The sequence below is a fragment of the Bombyx mori genome, chromosome 28 (assembly GCF_030269925.1).
Source record: "Bombyx mori chromosome 28, ASM3026992v2".
Taxonomy (NCBI): domain Eukaryota; kingdom Metazoa; phylum Arthropoda; class Insecta; order Lepidoptera; family Bombycidae; genus Bombyx; species Bombyx mori.
The window spans coordinates 3,207,493-3,233,013 of NC_085134.1; the positions used below are offsets into that span (position 1 = coordinate 3,207,493).

General features: G+C 37.4%; 3 protein-coding genes across 15 annotated transcripts; 2 read left to right on the plus strand and 1 right to left on the minus strand.

Annotated features, from left to right (window-relative positions):
* The first annotated feature begins 679 nt into the window (after positions 1-679).
* On the plus strand, positions 680-8,214 carry LOC101736596 (uncharacterized). Of its 12 annotated transcripts, none has more exons than XM_038021104.2 (3): positions 701-1,020; positions 2,228-2,342; positions 3,726-8,214. In XM_038021104.2, exon 3 carries the CDS (start codon positions 3,750-3,752, stop codon positions 6,978-6,980), a length of 3,231 nt encoding a protein of 1,076 aa, XP_037877032.1. In that variant the 5' UTR covers positions 701-1,020; positions 2,228-2,342; positions 3,726-3,749; the 3' UTR covers positions 6,981-8,214. The 12 variants fall into 12 exon arrangements, with proteins under 12 accessions (XP_012552121.1, XP_037877032.1, XP_062532711.1 ...); XM_062676727.1 differs by having other exon boundaries at positions 2,228-2,332; XM_021352883.3 differs by having other exon boundaries at positions 2,228-2,318.
* LOC101736738 (tRNA (adenine(37)-N6)-methyltransferase) lies at positions 6,998-12,853 on the minus strand. Of its 2 annotated transcripts, XM_062676766.1 has the most exons (7): positions 12,655-12,853; positions 12,237-12,511; positions 9,263-9,360; positions 8,859-9,078; positions 8,301-8,458; positions 7,979-8,171; positions 6,998-7,618 (listed from the first exon to the last, which is right to left on the minus strand). In XM_062676766.1, exons 2-7 carry the CDS (start codon positions 12,263-12,265, stop codon positions 7,066-7,068), a joined length of 1,251 nt encoding a protein of 416 aa, XP_062532750.1. In that variant the 5' UTR covers positions 12,266-12,511; positions 12,655-12,853; the 3' UTR covers positions 6,998-7,065. The 2 variants fall into 2 exon arrangements, with proteins under 2 accessions (XP_062532750.1, XP_004933566.1); XM_004933509.4 differs by lacking the exons at positions 12,237-12,511; positions 12,655-12,853 and adding an exon at positions 9,469-9,692.
* A 262-nt stretch (positions 12,854-13,115) lies between these two features.
* Positions 13,116-25,276, plus strand: LOC692812 (exuperantia; the record flags this gene model as incomplete). The annotated part of the gene is given in 10 exon segments (NM_001046659.1): positions 13,116-13,252; positions 15,240-15,408; positions 16,081-16,233; positions 17,314-17,456; positions 17,746-17,951; positions 18,457-18,592; positions 19,949-20,097; positions 21,314-21,450; positions 23,231-23,333; positions 24,437-25,276. Coding segments are annotated over 9 exon segments (1,242 nt in total). The 5' UTR covers positions 13,116-13,252; positions 15,240-15,249.
* Between the last annotated feature and the right edge of the window lie 245 nt (positions 25,277-25,521).

The following is a 25,521-nucleotide window of genomic DNA, read 5'->3' on the forward strand; positions in this document are numbered from 1 at the left end:
TATAAAAGTTAATATTAATCGATTACAATATGTGAAATTGTAAGTGTTTTTATATTAATTTTTTTTATTTTTTATTGCTTAGATGAGTGGACGAGCTCACAGCCCACCTGGTGTTAAGTGGTTACTGGAGCCCATAGACATCTACAACGTAAATGCGCCACCCACCTTGAGATATAAGTTCTAAGGTCTCAATTATAGTTACAACGGCTCCCCACCCTTCAAACCGAAACGCATTACTGCTTCACGGCAAAAATAGGCAGGGTGGTGGTGCCTACCCGTGCGGACTCACAAGAGGTCCTACCACCAGTAAAAAAGTGTGACTGCAAGAACCCGAGAACCACCTGGCAACTGTGCCACCAGTACCACCCTGCCTATTTCTGCTGTAACGAAGTAATGCAACTCGGTTTGAGCGAAGGTGGAGCAGGCGTTGTTCCGTAAAAACATCCCTTTGAACTCATGTCTTAAGGTGGGTTGCGGCATTTACGTTGTAAAAGTCTGCAGGCTCCAGTAATTACTTAACACCAGATGGTCCGCGAGTTCATTCACCAATCTAATAAAAATTCCCCTTTTTAACAGCAGGCGCCTGTCGCTTCGCCCTTTTGTAAATAGCGAGATGTGACTGTATGAGATAAAATTCCCTTGCCTGTCTATTGAAGGAACCAAACAAAAATATCTGGTAAGTACCTATATTATCTATGGGTCTCGTAGTAGGTGGTGACAAAGTAACTCTATTGGTCAATTAGCAAGGAACTTTTACTTAGACTCAGGTTTAAGTTCAATAGTAAGGTAAAGGGGATAGTTTCAGAGATCGATTTACACTGCTTGCCATACCAACACGTTACTGGTCGATCAGTTTATAGATGATCGTTTCTATACAGTACCTTGTTACTACTACAGTAGCATTGCTTAACAGCTTATTCCGTGGTTACTATTTGCAAGTCGCAAGCTAGCCCATAACAGTATCAACTAGCCCTATGTTATCACAACTTTAACAAAGCAATCAGCAAAGGTTCTTATCAGGTCAGTGTACGATGTACATAGGTACCTATCATTATTTACAACAGACATTCATCCATTATTAACTTATTGTATTAATGTACACATACGTATGTGGTACTTACCTTTTCGATTACCCTGATGATGAAAATGAATACATTATCTAGTGATGCTTAAAAAACGTTATAATGTTTATGTGTCTACATCTCTATATTTGACGTATATAATTAGTTAAATACCAGAAACTAGTGCTTGCGCATTTGTGTATTTATTTTATGCTAGGTAATTAATTAGTTATTAGTTATTGAAGTAATTAAATTAAAGAGAAATTCGTAAATATTTAACTAGGTAGTAATTTATTATTATTATTAAATACGTATTAGATGAAGATATTTTTAAAACACATTTTATTGATCGAAGTAAATCTAGAAATTAGGATTAACACTTTTTTTTGTTACTGTTTGTTAAAAACAAATCATTGTGGCTGGCTTAAAATCATTTTTGGATAAAAAGGCGTCGTTAATAATTTTTAGCTTCAAGAATGTTGTTAATACAGACGTAATAATACGGTAGGCCTCTTCCGATCCTGCGGACAGAACGGAAAGCAGTCTACGTCGCCCCAAGCACGTCGTTTCGGATCCTCGCGATCCACTAACGGTGCTTCTAGGTACCTCAAGCACCGGTCATCGTCCTCGTCGAACCCGTCGCTTGCGTCGAAGGACTCGACGAGTAAATTAACCCTCAGACACAGCCCACTGAGTTTCTCGCCAGATCTTCTCAGTGGGTCGCGTTTCCGATCCGATGGTAGATTCTGCGAAGCACGGCTCTTGCTAGGGTTCGTGTTAGCAACGTCATCAGGTTTGAGCCCCGTGAGCTCACCTACTAGTTAAGGCTACGCTGATTTAGCCTCTCAAGGCTCTCAGCTTAGGTAGGAAAAAAAACGGTAGGCAGCGGCTTGGCTTTCGGTGGGCAGCGGCTTGGCTCTGCCCCTGGCATTGCTGAAATCCATGGGCGACGGTAACCAGTCACCATCAGGTGGGTCGTATGCTCGTCTGCCTATAAGGGCAATAAAAAACATAAAATAAGAATTAAATTAAAGACCTATGTATTTATTATTTATTAGAATTCATTTATCACTCTTTGTTTCAATAAAACCAATAATTACACAACGAAAATAGGTCAACGTCCGTTGTATTACAAATTTAAAATAATTCTTTCGTCAAATCGTCAGTACAGCTGTGTTTGCGCGCCAAAATGCACGCTTAGAAACTAGAGATATCCGCACTCGGCAGTACCTTAGAAGTTTAGAAGTAATAGAGCTGGTGAGTTACGTCGTGTAAGTCCAAGTAAGCTTCGTGAATTTAATACTTAGACATTTGACTTAAAAATGTTTTTATTTATGTTTTAAAATAAGTAAAATATCCAACTTATACTGAGATATAAGTTACACACCCATATTGAGATATAAGTTCTAGGATCTCAGTATAGTTACACTGCCCCACCCTTCAGCCCGAAACGCGTTACTGCTTCACGGTAGAAATAGGCAGAGCGATGGTACCTACCCGTGCGGACTCACAAGAGGTCCTACCACCAATAAATAATCCACCAGTAATTACGCAAATTATAATTTTGCGGGTTTGATTTTTATTGCACGATGTTATTCCTTCACCGTGGAAGTCAATCGTGAACATTTTTGTAATTTTTTGTTACAAAATTTGAATCTGTACAAAATCTAAATTTCTTTTTTTATTGCTTAGATGGGTGGACGAACTCGCAGCCCACCTGGTGTTAAGTGGTTACTGGAGCCCATAGACATCCACAACGCAAATGCGCCACCCACCCTGAGATATAAGTTCTAAAGTCTTAAGTACCTATAGTTACAACGGCTGCCCCACCCTTCAAACCGAAACGCATTACTGGTCCACGGCAGAAATAGGCAGGGTGGTGGTACCTACCCGCGCAAATTAGAATTTTGCGGGTTTGATTTTTATTACACGATGTTATTCCTTCACCGTGGAAGTCAACCGTGAACGATTGTTGAGTACGAATTTCATTAGAAAAATTGGTACCCGCCTGAGATTCGAACACCGGTGCATCGCTCAACACGAATGCACCGGACGTCTTATCCGTTAGGCCACGACGACTTCAAAAATGGCTTGATTACGCTCTTCGGTTGTACTTTTTGCACTAATTCCTAATTCTACCTCAAGGAATTTTTGTAAAGCAACTTTCTTTTCCAAGACAGTTTTAAAATCAGTCAAACCGTAGCTATTGTAGATTTTTTCAACAAGAATATCGACATTCAAGAATTCATTAGAATCCTGGTCTATGTCAATATCCACATTAGCTTCTTTCTTTTGGTTTTTCTTGCCCCATTTCGTTTGTTTCTTTTTGTCATCTTTTTCATGTTCCTTTTTTTCCATGGCCTCTAATTTTTTTCACTTCTGTTCTGCCTTCTCCCATATTTTTTCCTGTTTGTATAAATTTTCAATATTTTTTTATTTGAATGACCTTTACTTTATTTGTCAAGTACGTATTTCATACATAATGAAACAAAACCAAAGTTAAATTATTTCTATTATTGATTTACGCTCATTAAAACCAAATTGTCAACCAGACGGTGTTAAATACAGTATAAGAATTAGACAATCCTTCGTTTGACCATCGTGGTCGCCTTGACATAGTTTATTAACAATTCATGCGTCTAATATTTAATTTATGTGTTACAGATATTTTTCATTTGAAACGTAAACATGGAGACAACAGACGAGAAAAACAGGTTAGGAAAAATTAAATCCTTTATAAAGACGAAAACTGATTTTTTAATAGAATATGAAACAGGAGAATCGGCGAAATTGACCATTCTGAACCGACACGTATTCAGATATCACATGTCGCCGACCGGGAACTTCCCTGAGTACCCTACGCCTAACAACAACGATGATGAAGCCAGAATAAATCACAAAAGGGTCAGTGAATACGAGACTGAACCGTTCAAACTCTCCCTGCTCGAAGAAGACAAAGAATTTCACATCGTCGATACTAATGAGATAAGAATACAGTTTGATAAAACGAATAGTGTTATGTCGATAGTCGATCGGAGAACCGACGAAGTGGTTCTCAAAGAATACCAACCAATATTCTATGACTATGGCGTCATCGTTCAAGAGTTGAAACAACACAACAATGAATATTTCTTCGGAGGGGGCATGCAAAATGGTCGCTTCAGTCATAAAAATGAGGTCATTGAAATTGTAAACAACAACGAGTGGGATGATGGTGGTATTGCCTCTCCTTGTCCATTCTTTTGGTCCACGCGTGGGTACGGCGTGCTCCGTAACACTTGGCAACCAGGAAATTATGATTTCGGTTCGGAAAACAAAGACAAAATCGAAACTATGCATTATGGTGAAGATTTCGATGCATTTTACTTTATAAATAAGAAACCAAAGGATATTCTAAACGATTATTTCGAGCTAACTGGATTCCCTATATTTATGCCAGAATACGCGTTTTATGAAGCCCATTTGAACACCTTCAATCGCGATTACTGGGTAAAGGTTACGCCGGAAACGAAAGGCGCGATCTTGTTTGAAGACGGCGAATTTTACAAAAGTTTTCAGCCCAGCGAGATCGGTAACAAAAAAGGTATATTAGAATCATTGAACGGAGAAAATAATAATTACCAATTTTCCGCGAGAGCTATGGTAGATAGATATCGAAAACACGATATGCCACTAGGTTGGTTCATACCAAACGATGGATATGGCTCGGGTTACGGCCAAACGGACACGTTGGACGGCGATATCGAAAACTTAAGGGAATTCGTGCGATATTCAAACAATAAAGGGGTACAAGTTGCACTTTGGACCGAGTCTAACCTCGAACCCAAGGATCCAAAAAATCCTAAGAAAAGCGAACGAGATCTTTGCAAGGAAATTAGCGTAGCAGGGGTCGTCGCTTTGAAATGTGATGTGGCTTGGATAGGCAGCGGCTACTCTTTCGGGCTGAACGCAGTCGAAAAGAGCACGAATAAATTTACTGCTAGCACTAGAAACAAGGCTAGGCCCCTGATAATAATGGTTGACGGTTGGGCTGGAACTCAGAGATACGCAGGCATTTGGAGTGGAGATCAATCTGGGGGCGAATGGGAATACATACGTTTCCACATCCCCACTTACATCGGTACCGGTTTATCTGGCCAGCCTGTCGTTGGTTCAGATATGGACGGAATTTACGGCGGTGGGCATAGAGAAATTAATATTCGTGATTATCAGTGGAAAACTTTTACACCATTGCAACTAAATATGGACGGCTGGGGTAATACACCGAAAACCCCGTTCAGCTTTGACGTTGAATCAACGAACATAAACAGAGCTTACTTGAAATTGAAATCTATGTTACTACCTTATAATTACACTATCGGTCACGAATCAACTAAAGGTTTGCCAATGATAAGGGGTATGTTCTTGGAATTTCCGAACGAAATACCTGCCTACACGTTGGAATCGCAATACCAATACATGTGGGGTCCAAGTCTGTTAGTAGCCCCTATCTACTGTAACTATAAGTCCTCGGATGGTGATTCAATTAGACATGGAATTTATCTTCCAAATCCAAAACAGATATGGATTGATTTGTTTACGGGTGAAAAATATATTGGCGGTAAAATCTACAACAACTTTAACTGCCCGCTGTGGAAGATTCCCGTTTTTGTTAAAGATGGTGCAATCATACCGTTCGTGAACCCTAATAATAATGTAACTGAAGTACAAAGGGATAAAAGAATAATTAGAATATATCCGAACAATGAAACCACCTTCGATATTTACGAAGATGATGGCATAACTACTGATTATTTAGATAGAATATCGGCTACAACGCGTGTTAATGTAGAAGGTCCACCTTCTAATGAGCGCGGCGACTTATACATACACATCCACAAAACAAAAGGATTCTATAGAAATATGGTTGTAAATCGATCAACAATTTTACAAATCATCGTATCTAAAGACGTTGAGCTTGTAGAAGTTTTGGTCAAAGGAGAATCCATTAAAATTAACAAAGTTGAAACTGATGAATCATTCGAAAAGAAAGAGAACATTTATTATTACAAAAAAGATTTTTACGCGAACCCGTATCTTGCGGATTGTGGTGGCGAGGCAATTAAGCAAAAATGTGTATTAATCAAAATACAAAAGGTCGATATTACAGTAGAAGATATAATAATAAAAGTGAACGGATTCGCAAATGAAACACCTATATTGGGTAACGTTGTAAATATTGACAAAAATATAAAAACACCCGCTTCGTTTACCGTTGAGGAGAAGAAAATTACTGGAAACAGTATTACTTTAAAATGGAATGAAACAGAAAACGCAGATTACTACGAAATAGAAAAAGACAGCTTTATTTATAGCTATATAATCGGTGATATATTCACATTCAACGATCTGAAATGCCACAGCGCATATTCATTCAGAATTAGAGCTGTAAGCCCCGTTGGCGTATCAAAGTGGAGTTATTTGATTACGGTCGAAACAGCCCAAAGTTTGTATGAAAATGCCCTAAAAGACGTACAGGTTTCATGCAATATACCCTGTGAGGGTGGCCAGGAGGTACATAATCTTACCAACGGTAAAAAGAGCATATGGCACACATGTTGGTCCAAACAACACCAAGCTTACCGAGAAACAGGCGGCGTCATTAGGCTGACTTTCGATTTAGGGGATATTTACCCAATCAAGTTAATAGAATACACACCGCGCCAAGACGCCGGCAACGGAACAATACTGCTATTGCAGTACAAATGTTCTATTGATGGGGAACATTGGACTAAAGATTCCGATCCTATAAAATGGGATTTAGATAATAAAGTCAAGACTATTGCACTAAGTGGCGACAAATTTAGATACATTCAAATACACATTTTGAAGTCGATAGGTGGATTCGGTTCGGGCGAATCTATCAGGTTCTATCCATAATTGAAATTCAAAGAACATTGTAAACGAACAAAAACATTTATTAAATATATATATTATTTCATTACATTCTTAACTATATAGGTATTTAATTTTCCTGAAGTTCTTCGGCATTTCTCACAGCGATTATATTACAAACATGCGAATTTCTATCGAAAACGCAGCTAATAGACAGGTCTTCTAACACACAACTGTATTCGTGATCCGGATACCTGCCTCTGACGTAATTCGACCTTGGATCTTCAGACAAAAGACTTTCAATGTTACTTTTGAAGGCATCCGCTCTATCCCCAATTAAGTCATGAAGACGGGCCAGTGCATCATCAGTGAATCTAACGTCGTATCTCTGTGAAGCAGGGTTGTTTATCCACGCGGCCACTCTTATGCCGTCGTGCCTTATACTTTGATTTGCCGACTGCGGTGGAGTGAACCTTTCTTGACCATCCGGATCTCCGCGTTCAGCATCCGGCCTACGTAAAGGCGACCTTGGATTCCCATCAACGTGGTCGACACCAGATGGGGAGTCCGGAAATTCTGATAGTGGGGCTTGCATGTTGCTGAGTCTTGACTCTGGTGAAGGTATATCTTCAAATGGACTTCTACAAGGAGAATCGATATCGATTGGTGTCGCAATTCTGGAACTTAAGCCGTAAAGCGTATGAAAAGTGTAGTACTTTACAACATACAGAAATATTCCAATAAAGCTTAATATCGTACAGAACTGTTAGCACCTTAAAAAAATCTTGGTATATAAATACTCAAGTTTCATGTCCTATTTCATGCCATTTCATAATAAAAAATTGCAGCATACACTTTATCGTTTTTGAAGTTCTCATTTCGTATGACAAGAAATTAAAATTAAAGAAATTATGAAATGTAACAAAAAAAAAGAGACTACCTACATTTGAATTAAACCTAACGAGTTTTATTTTCTGTCTTGTCATCGCTGTTTAATTCGTTTACTAACAAGTTAAATTTATATTTGAATTACATCAACATACCTTCCAATGTCTAACCTATGGTCACCAATATTAACATTCACCATGTCATCGACCACATTGCTTATTCCCTCTGTCCGTGGTCGAACAGAGCTTGTTGCTTCATATGGGTAGTCGTATTGTGGAATATAAGGTTTTATGTCCAGAACGGGTGTGCCATTAACCATGTCAACGCCCAAAAAGTGTATTTTGTTACCTATTGAACAATCATGAATATGAATAAAACTTTGAATAATAAATTACTTATTTCTAATACTCCTCTACTACTCCTACTGACCAATCCTTAAAATCATTGATGTCATGCTTTATGTCAGTACAACAATACCTTCAATAGAATGAATCTTCACAAGTGACAACCCAATCGGACAAGGTCTGTGGGGTGAACGCGTGGAGAATACACCTTGCCTTCCTCCACACAATCTTGGTGGGGCAACTTTAGCTGGTGCATTTGTACTTTCTGTCATGTGGAAGTGGAATATTATCCTGAAACATTAAAAGGGCTTATTGACATGTCATTCTCGTTGTTTGTTATTTTTTATTGCCACTGTAGGCCGATAAGCATACTGCCACTGGTGGCCACTGTCAGAAGCATGCATTTTAAAGTAAAATTTAACCTACACCTTTTAATACACAAATTTAATAAGATAATTTAGTTTTGTAAGAACACAATTGACACACGTGCAAATGTAAGCTAATTATGAACTATACAAATCATTATAAATTTCACAGTACAGAAATATGTATGTAAGAAATCCCTGCATTATTTGGGGTAATGCCTGTGTTATACGGGGGATTGAAGTTGCGTAATATGAAAGTGCATTATAAATGTCCCATACTATAGGGGGGATTACTGTACTTAATTTTTTTAGAGAATTGTACTAACCACATATGTGAAAACTCCTCTAGTCCGCTCAAAGCATGCTCAGGGTTATTAAATACTGAAGTATCAATTACCACAGTTCCCCTTGCATTCTTCATAACAGAAGGTTGCCGAGGAACACCTCGTTTGTTTTGAAATGATGTTTCTATTGATCCAATAGGCTGATAATGTATGTCATCATCAGACCGTTCTGCCTCTACATTATTAACCAAAGCTGTTGTGGCTGTAAAGATATTAAAATCACTGCTTATTTTAAATAGTGTGAAGTTTTGAACAAAGCCATGCATAGGAAAAGGTATACTTTTCACATAATATTTTGATATTATATATAAACAATGGGTATCCAACTCTCGACTCTTATAACCTTAATGTCGAAAGTTGTTTTTTTAAAGCTGAGACATTATTACCGGCTTCAGCACAGTCGGAACAACGGAGACTGTTAAGAGCTGCTTTAATTAGTTTTATCTCCTTCTGGTGTTCGTGCTTCAGAGACGTCAATTGTTGCCTGAGAATAATAATTATTTAACTCGTAATACTTTACAAGTACATTGGTTACGTTATGTTAAATGTAAAATCAAATTTTATTAAAAATTACTGTTATCATTGATATCACCTGAGATTTTTTATTTCTGTACGAGCTAAAGCTATTTGATTCTTATAATATTCAGAATGATCGGCCATTTCGTGTTTAATCTAAGCTTTTAGAATATTGTTCTTGGGTATGACCGATATTTAAGTTACCGTATACGAAATGTATTAAAACCAAGCATAAAAATTTTTGGTTAGCTATTTATAAATTTACTATTTTTTGTAAACTTATAAATAGATTTATCTATTTGATTAGGCAAAAGGAACATAACTCATACCGTCCAAAATAATGAAGTTGAATAATTCCTCAAACACGTCCTTACGAATCCATCGGGTTTTTTTTTATTGCCCTTGTAGGCAGACGAGCATACGGCCCACCTGATGGTGAGTGGTTACCGTCGCCCATGGACTTCAGCAATTCCAGGGGCAGAGCCAAGCCGCTGCCTATCGCTTAATAATCTCCACAAGCCTTGTTTGAAGAAGGACATGTCATAGCGCTCGGGAAACACCGTGGAAGGGAGCTCATTCCATAGCCGGATGGTTCGTGGCAAAAAAGACCTCTGGAAAAGCACTGTGGATGACCGCAGTGGCTCCAGGTATTATGGATAAACTCTACTCCGGTTGCGGGCGGTGTGGTGGTAAAAACGAGATGCCGGTATCATCTCGAACAATTCCTCAGAGCACTCCCCATAGAACATACGGTACAAAATACAGAGGGAACCGAAGTCCCTCCGCAGACCCAGAGGTTCCAAACGATCCGTGAGAATAGGATTATCGAAAATCCTAACGGCCCTCTTCTGTATGGAGTCAAATGGAAGAAGCTGGTATTTGGGAGCCCCGGCCCAGAGATGGGAGCAGTTTTCCCCCTCGAGGCCGGACTTGTGATTTATAAAGCAAAAGTCTTTGTCCAAGCGTAAAGTACCGCTTCGCTCTGTTGAGGACTCCCAGCATTTTAGACGCCAACTTGGATTTGCCTTCCAAATGACTTCAAAATTGGACATCGCTCGAAATGTAGACCCAATGTATCCCGATACTCTCTGAAGGTTGCAGGGATACTCCTTGGAATTGCGGTGCCATGACAAAGGGGTCCTTCTTCGCAGTGAACGCGCAAACTTGTGTCTTTAACGGGTTGAATTGAACTTGGTTCAACCCCATTCGGAGACTCGCCCCAGAGAGTTCTCCACTTCAGACACAGGTGTTGGTCGTCTCTCTTGCACCACGCTCCGAGAGAGACTCTGATGGCCGATATATCGCGCATCCCTCGTGCTGTCATCCGCTTAACAATGCATGCCGTCAATAAACAGCATGTCATTGATATACAAATCAGATGCAATTACTCTTGCATTAGACGACTTCAGCTCTAACACCAAGAACAAGGTTAGGGAATCTGGTAACTGTACTCGTCGATCTTTTTACCGAGAGCAACCTAACCCATACATAGGCCCGTTGAGCTTCGCCGGATCTTCTCAACCGGTCGCAATTCCGATCCAAAGCAGCCCTTGCGCTGTAAGGTCACCTTTGGAGGCACTCTGGTATCTGTTATCAAATCCCAACCCTCTAGACTGAACTTTTGCTTGCCCAACTATCCTGGTGAAAATGGAAATGTCTTGGGGCCATCAAGAATCATGCTTTCTCGTTGAATCCGTCGCTTGCGACGAAGGGCTCGGCGAGTAAATTAACCCACAGACACAGTCCACTGAGTTTCTCACCGGACCTTCTCAGTGGGTCGCGTTTCCGATCCGGTGGTAGATTCTGCGAAACACTGCTCTTGCTAGGGTTGGTGTTAGCAACTTAATCAGGTTTGAGCCCCGTGAGCTTACCTCTAGGAGGACACCTCACAGGAGTTCAGGTTACGCTGAAATAGTCTCTCAAGGTCATCAGCTTAGAGATGAAAAAAAAAGAATCTTAACTAAAAAAACAAAATGTGTGCAATTCACACGTGGTAGAAGTGAAACCTTCCAAAATTAAAATACAATTATCCTAAACGTCTTAAGTATATGTAAAATTTTGTCATTAGTAAATAATTGTAAGGTAGCGCCCTCTGTGAATTGATATTTTAATTTCACGTATAATCCTAAATTAAAATTCACTACAAGAGCTTTCATACACACGTTAGTATTAAAAAATCTCACAGATGGTGCTGTATTAAATAGTATGTATATTTCTGTCTCATTCTTTGCTGGCTTCATCCTACACATTTTTGTAGTCTCTCATTTGTGTCTCTTACCTGTCGTTTTTTCCGTTGCATCCGGTTTGAAATCACAACGATTCTAAAGAAGTTTTCACTTCAATAATAAATTTTATAAATATTATATGAAGTCGTCGTGGCTACAGGATAAGACGTCCGGTGCATTCGTTGTTGGGATGCACCGGTGTTCGAATCCCGCAGGCGGGTACCAATTTTTCGAATGAAATACGTACTTAACAAATGTTCACGATTGACTTCCACGGTGAAGGAATAACATCGTGTAATAAAAATCAAACCCGCAAAATTATAATTTGCGTAATCACTGGTGGTAGGACCTATTATGAGTCCGCACGGGTAGGTACCACCGCCCTGCCTATTTCTGCCGTGAAGCAGTAATGCGTTTCGGTTTGAAGGGTGGGGTAGCCGTTGTAACTATACTGAGACCTTAGAACTTATATCTCAATGTGGATGGCGCATTTATGTTGTAGATGTCTATGGGCTCCAGTAACCACTTAACACCAGGTGGGCTGTGAGCTCGTCCAGCCATCAAAGCAATAAAAAAATAATAATAATAATAATAATAATAAATATGTAAGTAAGTGTACTCGTCTTGGTATAGTTGGAAAGGCAGCATTGCCTGTTATCATAAGCTGCTCAAGATTGTGACTCTCCTTTCGAGCAATGCGTCCAAAGAACTTCAATTCTCTACGAATGCATATTGTGGAAAGTCTAGTTTCTAATATTAAGTTCCTTTAGTATTGACACATTGGTGCGAAATCCAGTCCATGAAATCTGCAAAAAACTCCTCCAGCACCACATTTCGAAGTCGTCTATGCAGTCTCTGTCGAACTTTTTCTGTGTCCAGGTTTCCGCTCCGTAACTGAATATAGAGAAAACTAGCAATTCAAATATTCCTGTTAGATGGTCTTAAATGTTGGTACATTTTATGGATTTTTACGTGACTTTACAAAAGTTTACGCGCGTTTATTTCGCGACTTTACAATTAATATCAAAGAAGCATACCTGATGGTAAAAGTCATCACCAAACCATTGTTTACCCAAAGCCCTTTCATCAAACCTTGTTTGAAGCACGAATATTTTGAGATATGACTTTTAGGATATCATCGTTGTTGTTGCATGGCAATTGCATGTTATAAAAAATCTAATCCAAAAAATTTACAAAATTTGGATAAAAACCAGGTTTCATACTTTAGTGATAAAAACAAGATTTTAAAACCTTGTCTAGTGTTGTACACAACTAAAACCCTAATAATAATAGACAAACATAAAAAGAGATAAAAATAAATAATTGTTATTTCGACAACTGCTTACTGTGAGCTCCTTATTTTGTCTTACGGTGATTCAGGGACCTGAAAAATTAGATTAAATAATAAATTTAAATCGCTCAAATTTTGAAAAATTGATTGTTGAAAACCGAATCGATTTTACTTTTTCGACAATTGAGTCAATCACTATTGCGGTTGCCAATAGCCGCACACGTGCTGAGATATTGTGATATTTTACAACAATAAAATAACTTTAAAACATTCGTCGTGCATCATACCGGTCTACGCGGCTCATATTTTGTTTACCAACATCTGTTCATCAACGAGTTTGCAAAGTGAGTTGGTTTTCTAAATTATTTTGACACTCGGGGTGGGGCAAAATGTCTGTAAGAAGGGACCGCCACGTGTCCTAAATTATAGGTTTTCTATGGTTTTGTTTGTTTTACGCTTATATAAGCTTTTAGGATATACTTTAATTTCCGTCCCTCTGATTTATTCAAATAATATTTTATTTATAAATGGTCGACTATTTTTAGGCGCCGGGTACCTGTAACGTTTCATGGTTATAATCAGAATTATGCAGCGTTAAAATATCTATTGTAATAAATTGGTTAATATAAATCCAACAAATACGATAGGGAACGACGGTTTTTTTAATATCACGAACCGGTATTTTAAAAATTAGCGAACCTTATCGTAAATTTGGAGGGTAGTTATGAATTATTGAGAGAACTTCGAAAAATTCGAGTAATTCCGGATTAACAGTAAATAAAACGTAACGAATATAAGAAAAATTGAGAATAGGTGAATAATAGGTGAATAAAAGAATAGGTAAAATTACAAAATTACTACTACTAACCTACCCACCTACCTACTTAATTAACTGCAACTTAAAAGTAATAAATGAAAACCAAATTCTTAAATAAATTCCTAATAAAAGCAAATTTTAGAATACTTAGTAGTACTATCATAGTAAAATACAAATATTACGCTGCTAATTATTGAATAGCTCCTTAATCAGGTTCATTTTTGCTCCACTAAGGTTTTAAAAACCTGAATGTAGCAAAAAATAGGACAATGTTTATACTGGCTGTCGTAATAAAATACATAATAATTTGTATCCGCTGTTAACCATTGAATGGTCGTCTATCTGGAGATAATCTTGGAAGTTTATTCAGTTCATGCTTATGATTAGAATACATTATCATTGAAACCAAATTGTAGAAATCAACTCGCTAGGGTAAGAGGATAAATAAATAACAATTAACTTAAACAAATAATCAATTTACTCCAGGATAACGGTTCTATGTAGGCAATATGGATATGGTTCCTGCTAATATTCAAAGAAAATATAGATCTAATAAAATCTCAGTATGGATGTAATACTGTTGTCGTCTATTTTATTTTAAATTACATTCTACGTTGATGAAATGTTTTAATGCCGTAGAACTCTAATGTGAAGAGGATTATAAAAATCTATATAATTACATAGTTAACCTTCTATGATTTGACGTCCTAAAACATTTTGTAAAAATATTGAATTGAGTTGACTAGTAACAGAGCACCAATTATTCTTATGTGTGGGCTAAAATCTATTGAAGCTTAAACGTTAGAACTCATACTGACAAGACAGAACAAACGAGACTAGTATGTACGTAAAAGTTTTACAAGTAAATGTATGTACATACTAGGTAGAAACTTTTACAGTGCTAATTAGATTCTAGATAAAGGAGCTGCTTTCTATAACTGGACATCTCAATCTGGTTTTTTTTTCGGGTATTGCATTGAAAACTGTCTAGTTACTTCACAATTTAATTTGTGTTAATTAAATCATGTAGATTTTACAGTATGATAAACAGCTTGTTCAACAATAAAAAATCTAGCTTTAGGATGTTAAGTAGTTATTGAAACGTATAGACATCAGAAAGTAGATGTTGCCACTAACTAACCTTGCAACATAACGTCGAAGCTTAATGACTGTAAGAAATAAGCAGGATACTGTAATAAGTTGCCTACCTGCCGGAGCTTACAATATCACCAATAGAACATTGAATGAAACTAAAGCTTTCGATGGCTTGGAACCTTGATTTCATGGTAAGAGCAGAGTTTCCTAAAATACAATTTAGTCTTTGTGTTTATTCATGAAAAATTACAATAATATTTTTTTATTTCAATTAAACCTGGAAGTACGTATTCAGAGACTCCCAAAAGGCTTGAATTTATTCAAAGTCCAGTGTTACTGTTATGTTTAGTTTACATTTTCGAACATCATGTAGACTTGCGTTTTCACGGTCGTGGTTAGAAAAAAATGTGTTGTTTCAGTTAGGCATTAATGGCCATGGTGACTGAAGTGAAAGTGAATGGAAGCGAAATGGAAGCGAATACTGAAGTGCCTCCCGCACTGGCTGAGAAGCCAGTCGGTCTCCCACCAGGAAAGTACTCTCTTATTGGCTGGGACATGGATACAACAGGACGGAGACTAATAGATGAGGTAATAACATCGTGTAATAAAAATCAAACCTGCAAAATTATAATTTGCGTAATTGCAGGTGGCAGGGTGTCTTGTGAGTTTGCACGGGTAGGTACCATCACCCTGCCTATTTTCTGCCTTGAAGCAGTAATGCGTTTCGGTTTGAACGGTGTTTGAAGCCGTTGTACTGTTAAGTGAGACCTTACAACTCTGTCTCAAGGTGGGTGGCGGCATTTACATTGTAGATGTCTATGTGCTCCGGTAACCACTTAACATCAGGTGGGCTGTGAGCTCGTCCACCTATCCAAAGCAATATAAAAAAAAAACTCACATTAAGCACATAACTTCTAGTGAGCTTGTTTACCTGTCTAAGTAATAAAATAAAAAGTAATATGTAATCAGCTAATGCTTGTTGTTTAATGCATAATTTAATGATGCCCTTTTTGCTATTGCCTTTGCTGTCATTTGAAAAGTTAGGAGCTATTTAATACCTGTACTGGAAGAGCTATTTTAATTAGCATCCACTTTGAAACTATCCTCTAGACATGCTGCCCGGGGCATGTGGTTTTGCTGACCTGTGCTTTGTAAATGACATAGGAGACCCATCTTCCAAGAAATTGAAAAAAAAGTAAGATTCACAGCACTCCATGAAATTAGAAAAACATTTTTTATTGTATACTATCCTTGTTACAGATATGCCAAATAGCAGCGTATACTCCGAAACAGACTTATTCCCAATATATTATGCCGTATGGTGACCTTAACCCTGGAGCGAGACGTCGTCACAATGTACGGGTTGTCACCGTTGGACGTTACAGAATGCTAAAAGATATGGTTTCTCATAAGGTAATAAGATGAAGATGATTAAAATTGTATAATTGACATCCTCCTCGCGTCGTTTTCCTCATTATTGAGGGTCGTGACTCCCCCGCTGCATCATTTTCTCCCGTACGATTTCCCTCCATCTGCTGCGATCCTTAGCTTCATGAAGGGCATTGTGGAAGTTGATGTTTAGAGAAGATCGTGTTTGGTCCGACCATCTTGTGGGACTGCATCCTCGTTTGCCATCTACCTTTTCTGTCACCATCAGCTGTACTAGATTGTGACCCTCTTTACGAGCAATATGTCCGAAGAATGCCAGCACCCTATGAAGGCGTATAATTGACATACCATTCTTCAAATGAGGCGTTTCGATGCTACTCAGTAGTAGATAGTATGACTTTGACTCTGGCATAGCTGATGTCCATGAGTGGCAATAACCGCGCAGCATCAGATGGGCCGTACGCTCATCTACCTGCAGGAGAAAAAAAAATCTCAAGGCTCTGAGTTCATACTGTGTATGGCTATACAATATCAAAATTGCCTCCTGTACTTAAGCTGACGTTGAGGGGTTCTTGAAGACCACAGATTCTGCCATGTATTTTGCCAAATGTAGAACAAGCAACACTAATGAATATCTATGTATAATTACTATAATTAAGACATGCACACAGAATGCATGTCAAAAGTCAGGTCATGTGATAAAACAAAGAAAAATCTGATAAAAAACATCAATATACATTCAAATTGTAACTTTTTTACCATTGTTGGTGTATGATCTTAGAAAGTCTGTGCCTACCATTCCACACAGCATTTTCTTGTTATGACTGTCATATTGTGGGTTATAGAATGGTTACATGCATTTTTCAATTACATCCCTTGTTCTAAGCTAAAGCGGTATAAGGACTTTATTGAACTGAGAACTGAATTTTCATTACAGCATTCAACATTTACGCAATTAGCCAATTAGGATGTCTAAAGTCTAAACATATACATATCACACAAAGCTAAATTAAAGTTACATTCTGAATATTCTTCAATATAATAACTAACATTATATTAGGGCTTAATACCACTAATAGAGGCTGTTTTTCACATTTGTTACAGATTCTTAAGACAAAATCAGAGATATCAGCTTTAACAGACTTCCTTGATTGGTTAGAGAAAGAGAAAGGAGATGGTAGTGTCATTCTTATATACCACGAACCCAGGAGGTTCAGTCCTACAATGCTTCTTGAGGCTTTGACAAGGTTGGCTGCTTATTGTGATTTTTAAGTTAATAAGTTAGAAAATGGAATTTCTGTGTTTCTTAAATGTCCATAAATTACTCACTAAGTAGACTAGTGGCTTATTAACTTCCAATTGTAGAATATAAATTTACAATCATTCGGAAATCATGTAAAGATCATTAAATTTATCCAAAAATAAACTTGGATATTATTGATTTAAATTATTAACTTTAGATGACATATATTATGGTTAAGAGCTAAACAGCAAAGTCAGAAAACAATTATATATATTGTTCCTATTCATTTCTAGGTACGACCTGTTGGATCGTTTTAATTCAATAGTCGCAGGATTCACTGACAGCTATGCCCTGGCTGCAGATAAATGCAAGGCAACAGTGAAGTCAGTCTCGCTGCGAGTGTTGGCTCGTGTGCTACTGGACGCGGACTCTCTGTCAGTGGACAGCGCCATCGAACGGGCAACAGCTGCCTATAAGATTGTCGAACATCTCGCACAAGGTGCGTACTCTATATCGCTACATAGTATAAAACAAAGTCGCTTTCTCTGTCCCTATATCCCTATGTATGCTTAAATCTTTAAAACTACGCAACGGATTTTGATGCGGTTTTTTTAATAGATAGAGTGATTGAAGAGGAAGGTTTATATGTATAATAACATCCATTAAATAGTGGAGAAATCAATAATAAATTTCAGTTTCCGAAGCGAAGCGAGGGTGGGTCGCTAGTTTACATGTTATTATAATCTAGTGCAAAGCACTTCATAGTCACAGAGAACTTTTAAAAAACTGAAAGGCTCATCATATCATGGACTTTATTATATAATAATTAATTAAGCTTTTTATTGCTAGAAAGCAAATATGTTAGTGCCCACTTGATAGTAAGTGCTTACTGGATCCTTTTAAAGGTAGAGCCACCCATAGCACAGCTAGTTTGCTACATACTGTACAGTTCTATGTATTATACATTTAAATATATACAACATCAACCAAATACTATATTTCAGGTGAACAGCAAGAAGTAAGTGCCTCAGGTGAGAGTCTCTCAGCCAGTAAAGACATGGTAGAGACGGCAAGGGTGTGGGCAAGGCCTGTACACACAGAACTAGAAGCGCTCGCCAATCTTAAGAAGATCCTTGAAAGGTACCCTTGTACTTGATTAATAATTGAGCCATGTTTTTTTTTTCTACCTAAGCTGATAGTCTTGAGAGGCTAGGTTACTGGTGGTAGGACCTCTTGTGAGTCCGCACGGGTAGGTACCGCCGCCTTACCTATTTCTGCCGTGAAGCAGTAATGCGTTTCGGTTTGAAGGGTGGAGCAGCCATTGTAACTATACTAAGATCTTAGAACTTATATCTCAAGGTGCGTGGCGCATTTACATTGTAGATGTCTATGGGCTCCAGTAACCACTTAACACCAGGTAGGCTGTGAGCTCGTCCACACATCTAGGCAATAAAAAATAAATAAAAAAGATTTATGAAAAAATAGGATCATATAAAAACGTACCTGCAGAAATCATAGTTCGAGTAATTTATAATAGTGGGGTGTTTTGTAAGCCTATGCGATTAGATATAGATTTTTTATTGCTTAGATGGGTGGAAGAGCTCATGTCTCATCTGGTGTTTAGTTGTTAGTGGAGCCCATAGAAATCCCCAACATAAATTCGTGACGTAAGTAACTTATCGAATCCTGCTTGAAAAATTAGTCTGCTGTTATACCATACATCTGATACTTAAACCACATATCTCAATGTATGTGGTGTCATTCACCTCGCTATGTCTATGGGGTACACTTACACTTCAGTTACACTGTATGTATTGCTGTAATATTATCCTGTTTGCGACAATCTGAAATATCTCCTGAGGTCACCAGCAAATCGGTAGGGAAAAAAAGAAGAAAAACTACAAATACTTATTATATTGGATTTCATTTCATATAAATAGGAACATTGAGAAAGAAATGGATAAAGAATATTTAAATCAGTGAAGTCAGAATGTTAAAACTGTCGAACGACATGCAGGACTGATATAGACTGAACGAAAAACTATTCTTACTACTATTCTTTGCAACAGTTATAACAACTGAGAAGAAGTGCGAAAGTAGCCCCAATAATTAACAAATTAAAGAGTGGACGGTTAGCATGGTATGGACATGTGATGAGAAGATGCATGTGACTAGGAGATGTATGAAAATGGTAGTGCAAGGTAGAGGGGGAAGAGGTCGATCGAAGAAGACATGGATGGAGTGTGTGAATGATGATATGAGAGAGAGAGAGAGAGGAGTGAGTGTTGAGATGACGGCTGATAGAAAAGAAAGAGAAAAATTGCTGTGCCGACCCTACCTAGTGGGATAAGGTGGAGAAAAAAAGAATATAGCAAAGTATGGAGCTTGTTACATTGACAATTTGGTATTCTTCTACAAGATAGTTCTACATGCAGTGCACTATCAACGCATTACTTATGGTCTGGTGGATCTAACGATTTACTGTTGTGTGCGCAGACAGAACACGTTCCGTCCAGTGTTCGCGCCCCTACTGCGCGGCGCTCGCGGCGAGCGGCGGCGCGTGACGCAGCTGCGGCGCCTGCTCGCCGACCACGGCCTGCTCTATCAGCAGCTACACGACGCCTGGGAGAAACAACAACTCGCAGGTACCTTCCTGATTTGATATCGACGCTTGAAAGGCAACCGTGACTAAGCGACAATAACTGCTTTGTATTCGATGCGCAAAAAAAAATATATTTCTATTTCTATTAAAATAATTTCAATCCTACAGCTAGATTCGTTAAAATAAAAAAAAATTCAGGTATTTCAACTTTAAATTAGTCTACTGTAAAGTTCACGCATTGTCGCTTAGTCATGTTTGCCTTCCAAGCGTCGATATATACCGACAAACGTCATTGTTTGTGCCGTGAAGCCGTAATGCGTTTCGGTTTGAAGGGTGGGGTAGCCGTGGTAACTATACTGAGACCTTAGAACTTATATCTCAAGGTGGGTGGCGCATTTACGTTGTAGATGTCTATGGGCTCCAGTAACCACTTAACACCAGGTGGGCTGTGAGCTAGTCCACCCATCTCAGCAATAAAAAAAAGCTAATCACAGAGTAGAGTAAACTATGCTTTATTATACACCGATATAAAATAAACACAATGACAAAACATTAAATACAAAGGTACAAGGGGCTGTCTTATTATTAAGAGTGGTCTCTTTCAAACAACCATCAGATGGACAAAAACCATGTAAAGAAATAAATTAACAGTGCTGTATTTATCGATTAGAAAAAAGATGTACAATAGTTATAATAATATCAATTATACCGATACTATAATGATAAAATTACTATTTCACACAATATACGAAGTCAATTTATACATAAATGAGTCGTCTATTATCAAGGGTGAGAATCTGTGCATTTGGACAAAAAAAAAAAATTGATATGTCAATACAGATTGATTTGAATATAATCGTCTCCTTCAAAGAATACGGTTCAAAACCTGCATTAAATAAAGGTTAATACTTAACCTGTTATTTATCTAAGATGTCGTTCAGAAGAGTTTTGTGACTGCCAATGGAATACAAAGTCAATAATTCGTTTTTCTGATTTACCAATAATTGTCCAAAAGTCACATTGCCGGCTTTGATAATAGTCGACTCAAATATCACATTTTAGATAAATCACAGCAAGATATTTTACCTTAACACAAACTAAAAAAATTCAAAACCAATTATATGAATATTTAAAATCATTATACTTCATTTAATTCATATTCTTCTAGGAAATTCAGAAGTTCAGTACTTATTCAATGTTGTATAACTCAATTAACAATAAATACAATAGTAAATTAATTTTGTTTCTGTTTACTTTAGGTTTAGAGAAACAATTATCAGCTTTGTCAGTATCTGCTAAAGAGGAAGACATCAAAGAGTTGATTGAAATACTGGACAGTCATTTCGATCCTGCCAAAGAACCGAAAGGACCTAAACCAAGACAGCCTACCGTAAGAGTGAGTTTTTTTATTAACAAAACACATAGGAGAATATAGGGATTTAATTGACTTCTCACATTTGTATGAGAGCATTGTGTATAATGTGGATATGGGTTTAATATCAATGGTGTTGAGAGAACATTTATTTTGATTGAACTGTAATTTGTGTAATTACTTGTGGATAGGGAGGGCGTATCGTGAGCCCCCGCGGGTTTTTTTTTTTTTTTTTTTATAGCTTAGGTGTGTGGACGAGCTCACAGCCCACCTGTTGTTAAGTGGTTACTGGAGCCCATAGACATCTACAACGTAAATGCGCCACCCACCTTGAGATATAAGTTGTAAGGTCTCAGTATAGTTACAACGGCTGCCCCACCCTTCAAACCGAAACGCATTACTGCTTCACGGCAGAAATAGGCAGGGCGGTGGTACCTACCCGTGCGGACTCACAAGAGGTCCTACCACCAGTAATTACGCAAATTATAATTTTGCGGGTTTCAATTTTATTACACGATGTTATTCCTTCACCGTGGAAGTCAATCGTGAACATTTGCCGAGTACATATTTCATTAGAAAAATTGGTACCCGCCTGTGATTCGAACACCGGCGCATCGCTCAACACGAATGCACCGGACGTCTTATCGCTTAGGCCACGACGACTTCACCACCACCCTGCCTATTTCTGCCCAAAAGAAATACTGCGTTTCTGTTCAAAGAGTGAGGCAACTGTCGCACTGTAAATCTGAAACTCGGAATTCATGTCTCGAACTGGGCCGTGAGTTCGTCATCCCATTTGCGCAATAAAAAAAATTGAAATTGATGTTGGATAGGTTTTGCACCGAAACATAATTACAGTCTGTAATTTTGGAACATGTAATGGGCAGTAAAATAACACTAAAATCTGTCTATATTTTTTGTATCTTTAAACGAAATATTTTTTTTAATATATGTGTCTAGTAGATATATTTTGTGCCTCTGAAACAAATATGATTTAAATCAAGTTGTTTTTTCAAATCTATCTATGTCGTATTTGAAGATCTTATTTCACACACTATCCGAGATTGCATAACAAAATAATTCACATTCAGTGAGGCTAACATAATCCCTCGAAGTAACTAGCAATAGGTAGCAAAAAATAAACCTTACCTTCCTACTATAGTAATATTATTTTGTATAATTTTTTGTAGATATTTTTGTTTGATAATGATATTTGTAAAGTAAAAATTACGAATCTATAAGGGCGAAGCTGTGTTGCTCAGTTATCTTATTTTTATACTAAAAATTCTAATATAATTGAATATCTATACTAATATTTAAAGCTGAAGAGTTTGTTTGTTTGAACGCGCTAATCTCGGGAACTACTGGTCCGATTTGAAAAATTATTTCAGTGTTAGATAGGCCATTTATCGAGGAAGGCTATAGGCTATATAACATCACGCTAAGACCAATACAAGCGGAGCACCAATAAATAATGTTTCAAAATCGTTTTTTTTTCCTTTTGAGAGCTTCCGCTGCGTGCGCTGCAGAAACGGTTTAAAGTTTCGCTAAATTAGTGTATGACAGAATTGTCCCCCTTTAAAAGATCTAAAAAAAGTCCGCGACAGTGTATGTCTATATGTTAAGGTTGGCTCACTGTAACGTTTTTTATGCTAACCAAATTTGTTCTAAGATAAAGCATTATTTGTGAACTATTCCACGCGGACGAAGGCTCGAGCAAAAGCTAGTTATTTTATAACTAAACTTTAAGTAAGGTATATCAAGCTTTGCCTGAAAATATTTTATAGTGCAACTTTTTCCGCAGCCTCGATCGACCGCCAATACTAACAATACAAGTGGAGACGCTGAAGGGAGCACCAGTGATTCGCAGAATAGTTCATCGCAAAACTCGCCCAACAAAACTAATGGTATGTAGTAATCATTTGAATCATTTGAAAAAATATCTTTATTTTCATTAAATGAGTGGATGAGCTCACGGCCCACCTGGTTGTTAAGTGGTTAGTGCAGCCCATAGATATCTACAGCGTAAATGCGCCACCCACCTTGAGATATAAGTTCTAAGGTCTCAGTATAGTTACAACGGCTGCCCCACTCTTCAAACCGAAACGCATTACTGCCTCACGGCAGACATAGGCTGTGGTGGTACCTACCCGTGCGGACACACAAGAGGTCCTACCACCAGTAATACTATGTCGAAACTTTCATAAATTAATGTAAAATGGCTTCATCACACCAACAACGTCTATCTTATTTGAAACCTTGTTAAAATCAGACTTTTTGGGATTTGGGAATCAGTACTTATTCTTCTTCCTAACATTTTTCCCGTCTAGTGCCAGGGTCTGCTTTTACGGTAGGCTGTGGCTTGGCTCTGCCCCTGGCATTGCTGAAGTCTATGGGCGACGGTAACCACTCACCATCAAGTGGGTCGTATGCTCGACTGCCTACAAGGACAAAAAAAAAAAAAGACTTAACTCCTCCACTTAGGCCGGTCTTTGGCATACTTCTGGATGAGGCTATTCTCCTCCATGTCCTTTACATCCGGTAGTTGTCAAAAACAATGTTAATTATGTAATTATTTTAATTTTATATGACTTTTAATCTTATATATAAAATTCTCGTATCACTATGTTAGTTACCATACTCCTCTGAAACGGTTTGACCGATTTTTACGAAGTTTTATATGCATGTTCAGTAGGTCTGAAAATCGGCTACTATCTATTTTTCATACCCCTAAGTGTTAAGGGTTGTCCTCCTCTAACATTTTTTTTTGTTTTTTGGACAATTTTTTTTTTGTTATAATGAGGCATTATGTGGTTAATAAGGTTTTATTATTTTTATATTCCCTCATCGTTCACAGCGCTACATGCCTTTACACTCATTTACCACATCCTTACACACTTACAATAAGTTAGTTTTTTTTTCTACACTAGAAGTACTCTAGAAATCTTATACATATATGGCAAAACAACGTTTGCCAGGTCAGCTAGTAATGTTATATTATTGTTTTCAGATATAGCGGCGGGAGATAACAGTTTAAAAGTACAAGAGCCGATCGCGGCCAACTAACGTTTGATTCATCGCAACATGCGCGTACGAAGACTCAAATTAAAAACGTTTTCGCATAATAAACAGTATGTTATTTTAGCATAAGTATCATTTTTTGGAATTGAAACATTTTTATAATGCATGTCGTCTATACGAGATTAATGAAAAAAAAAAACCCACTAAATCGTAATTTTCACACTGATCCCTTGGCTTTTCGCGTTTTTTAATATTTATATATAGATATAAATAATAATGTAGTTGAGTGCCTTAGCAACTCATTTGTCATAAGATATTTGTATGTCATAATATTTTTTGGTGTAAACAGTTAAGTGACTGTATGTTGTTTTTTGCATTATACAGTTTTTTATATATTTAATGTTACTTGTAACATGTAGTTTGAAAAAAGGTTTTTTAAATTAAAAAAGGCTTAGAGGGAGCAATATTTATTTCGGGCTCTTAATAACGCCTGTTTATTTATTTTTTTATTATGTATTAATAATAAAATGTGCAATCACAGCAACGGATTGACTGATATTCGAAATCCGAAATGTATTTAAAAAAAGATTATATTTTTTTATTTACACCTTTTCCTTCTTTTTGTTTTTTACGCTAATCGCTGGTAACATTTTGCTGACTGTTTTTCTTTCAAACTACCATAGAGGAAATATTAGTTTCTTACCACTGAGTAATAAAGCAGTGTGTACCTTTTTAACTGTTAATTTTAGTTAGTTTTTAACATAGACTGTACATATAATTTAATTTCTTATTTTGTTCAGATCTCTAATAAATATGTAAGTCTATAAAATTGTTGTGCATTATTTTGAAAACCTCTCTTAATTTTTATTTGCACGTTTGCATAAGTAAGTTTGTAACGTCCGATTTCTCCATGAAGTACATATTCATACATTCTGGCTTGAGTGATTGATCCCCCATAATACAAACAAACAAGAGACTGGTCTAATCTCAAAGATTTTCCAGTTTTAAATAATTTTCAAAACCATTATACCGTAAATAGTGCCATTGGTATTTGAGTCGTCTATTATCAAAGGT

Coding starts and splice junctions, on each gene's coding strand:
- LOC101736596 (XM_012696667.4), top strand. CDS start 3,750: ATGGAGACAACAGACGAGAAAAACAGGTTAGGAAAAATTAAATCCTTT.
- LOC101736738 (XM_004933509.4), bottom strand. CDS start 9,536: ATGGCCGATCATTCTGAATATTATAAGAATCAAATAGCTTTAGCTCGT. Junction 9,361..9,468: donor ACAGAAATAAAAAATCTCAG/GTGATATCAATG, acceptor TATTATTCTCAG/GCAACAATTGACGTCTCTGA. Junction 9,079..9,262: donor TTCCGACTGTGCTGAAGCCG/GTAATAATGTCT, acceptor ATATCTTTACAG/CCACAACAGCTTTGGTTAAT.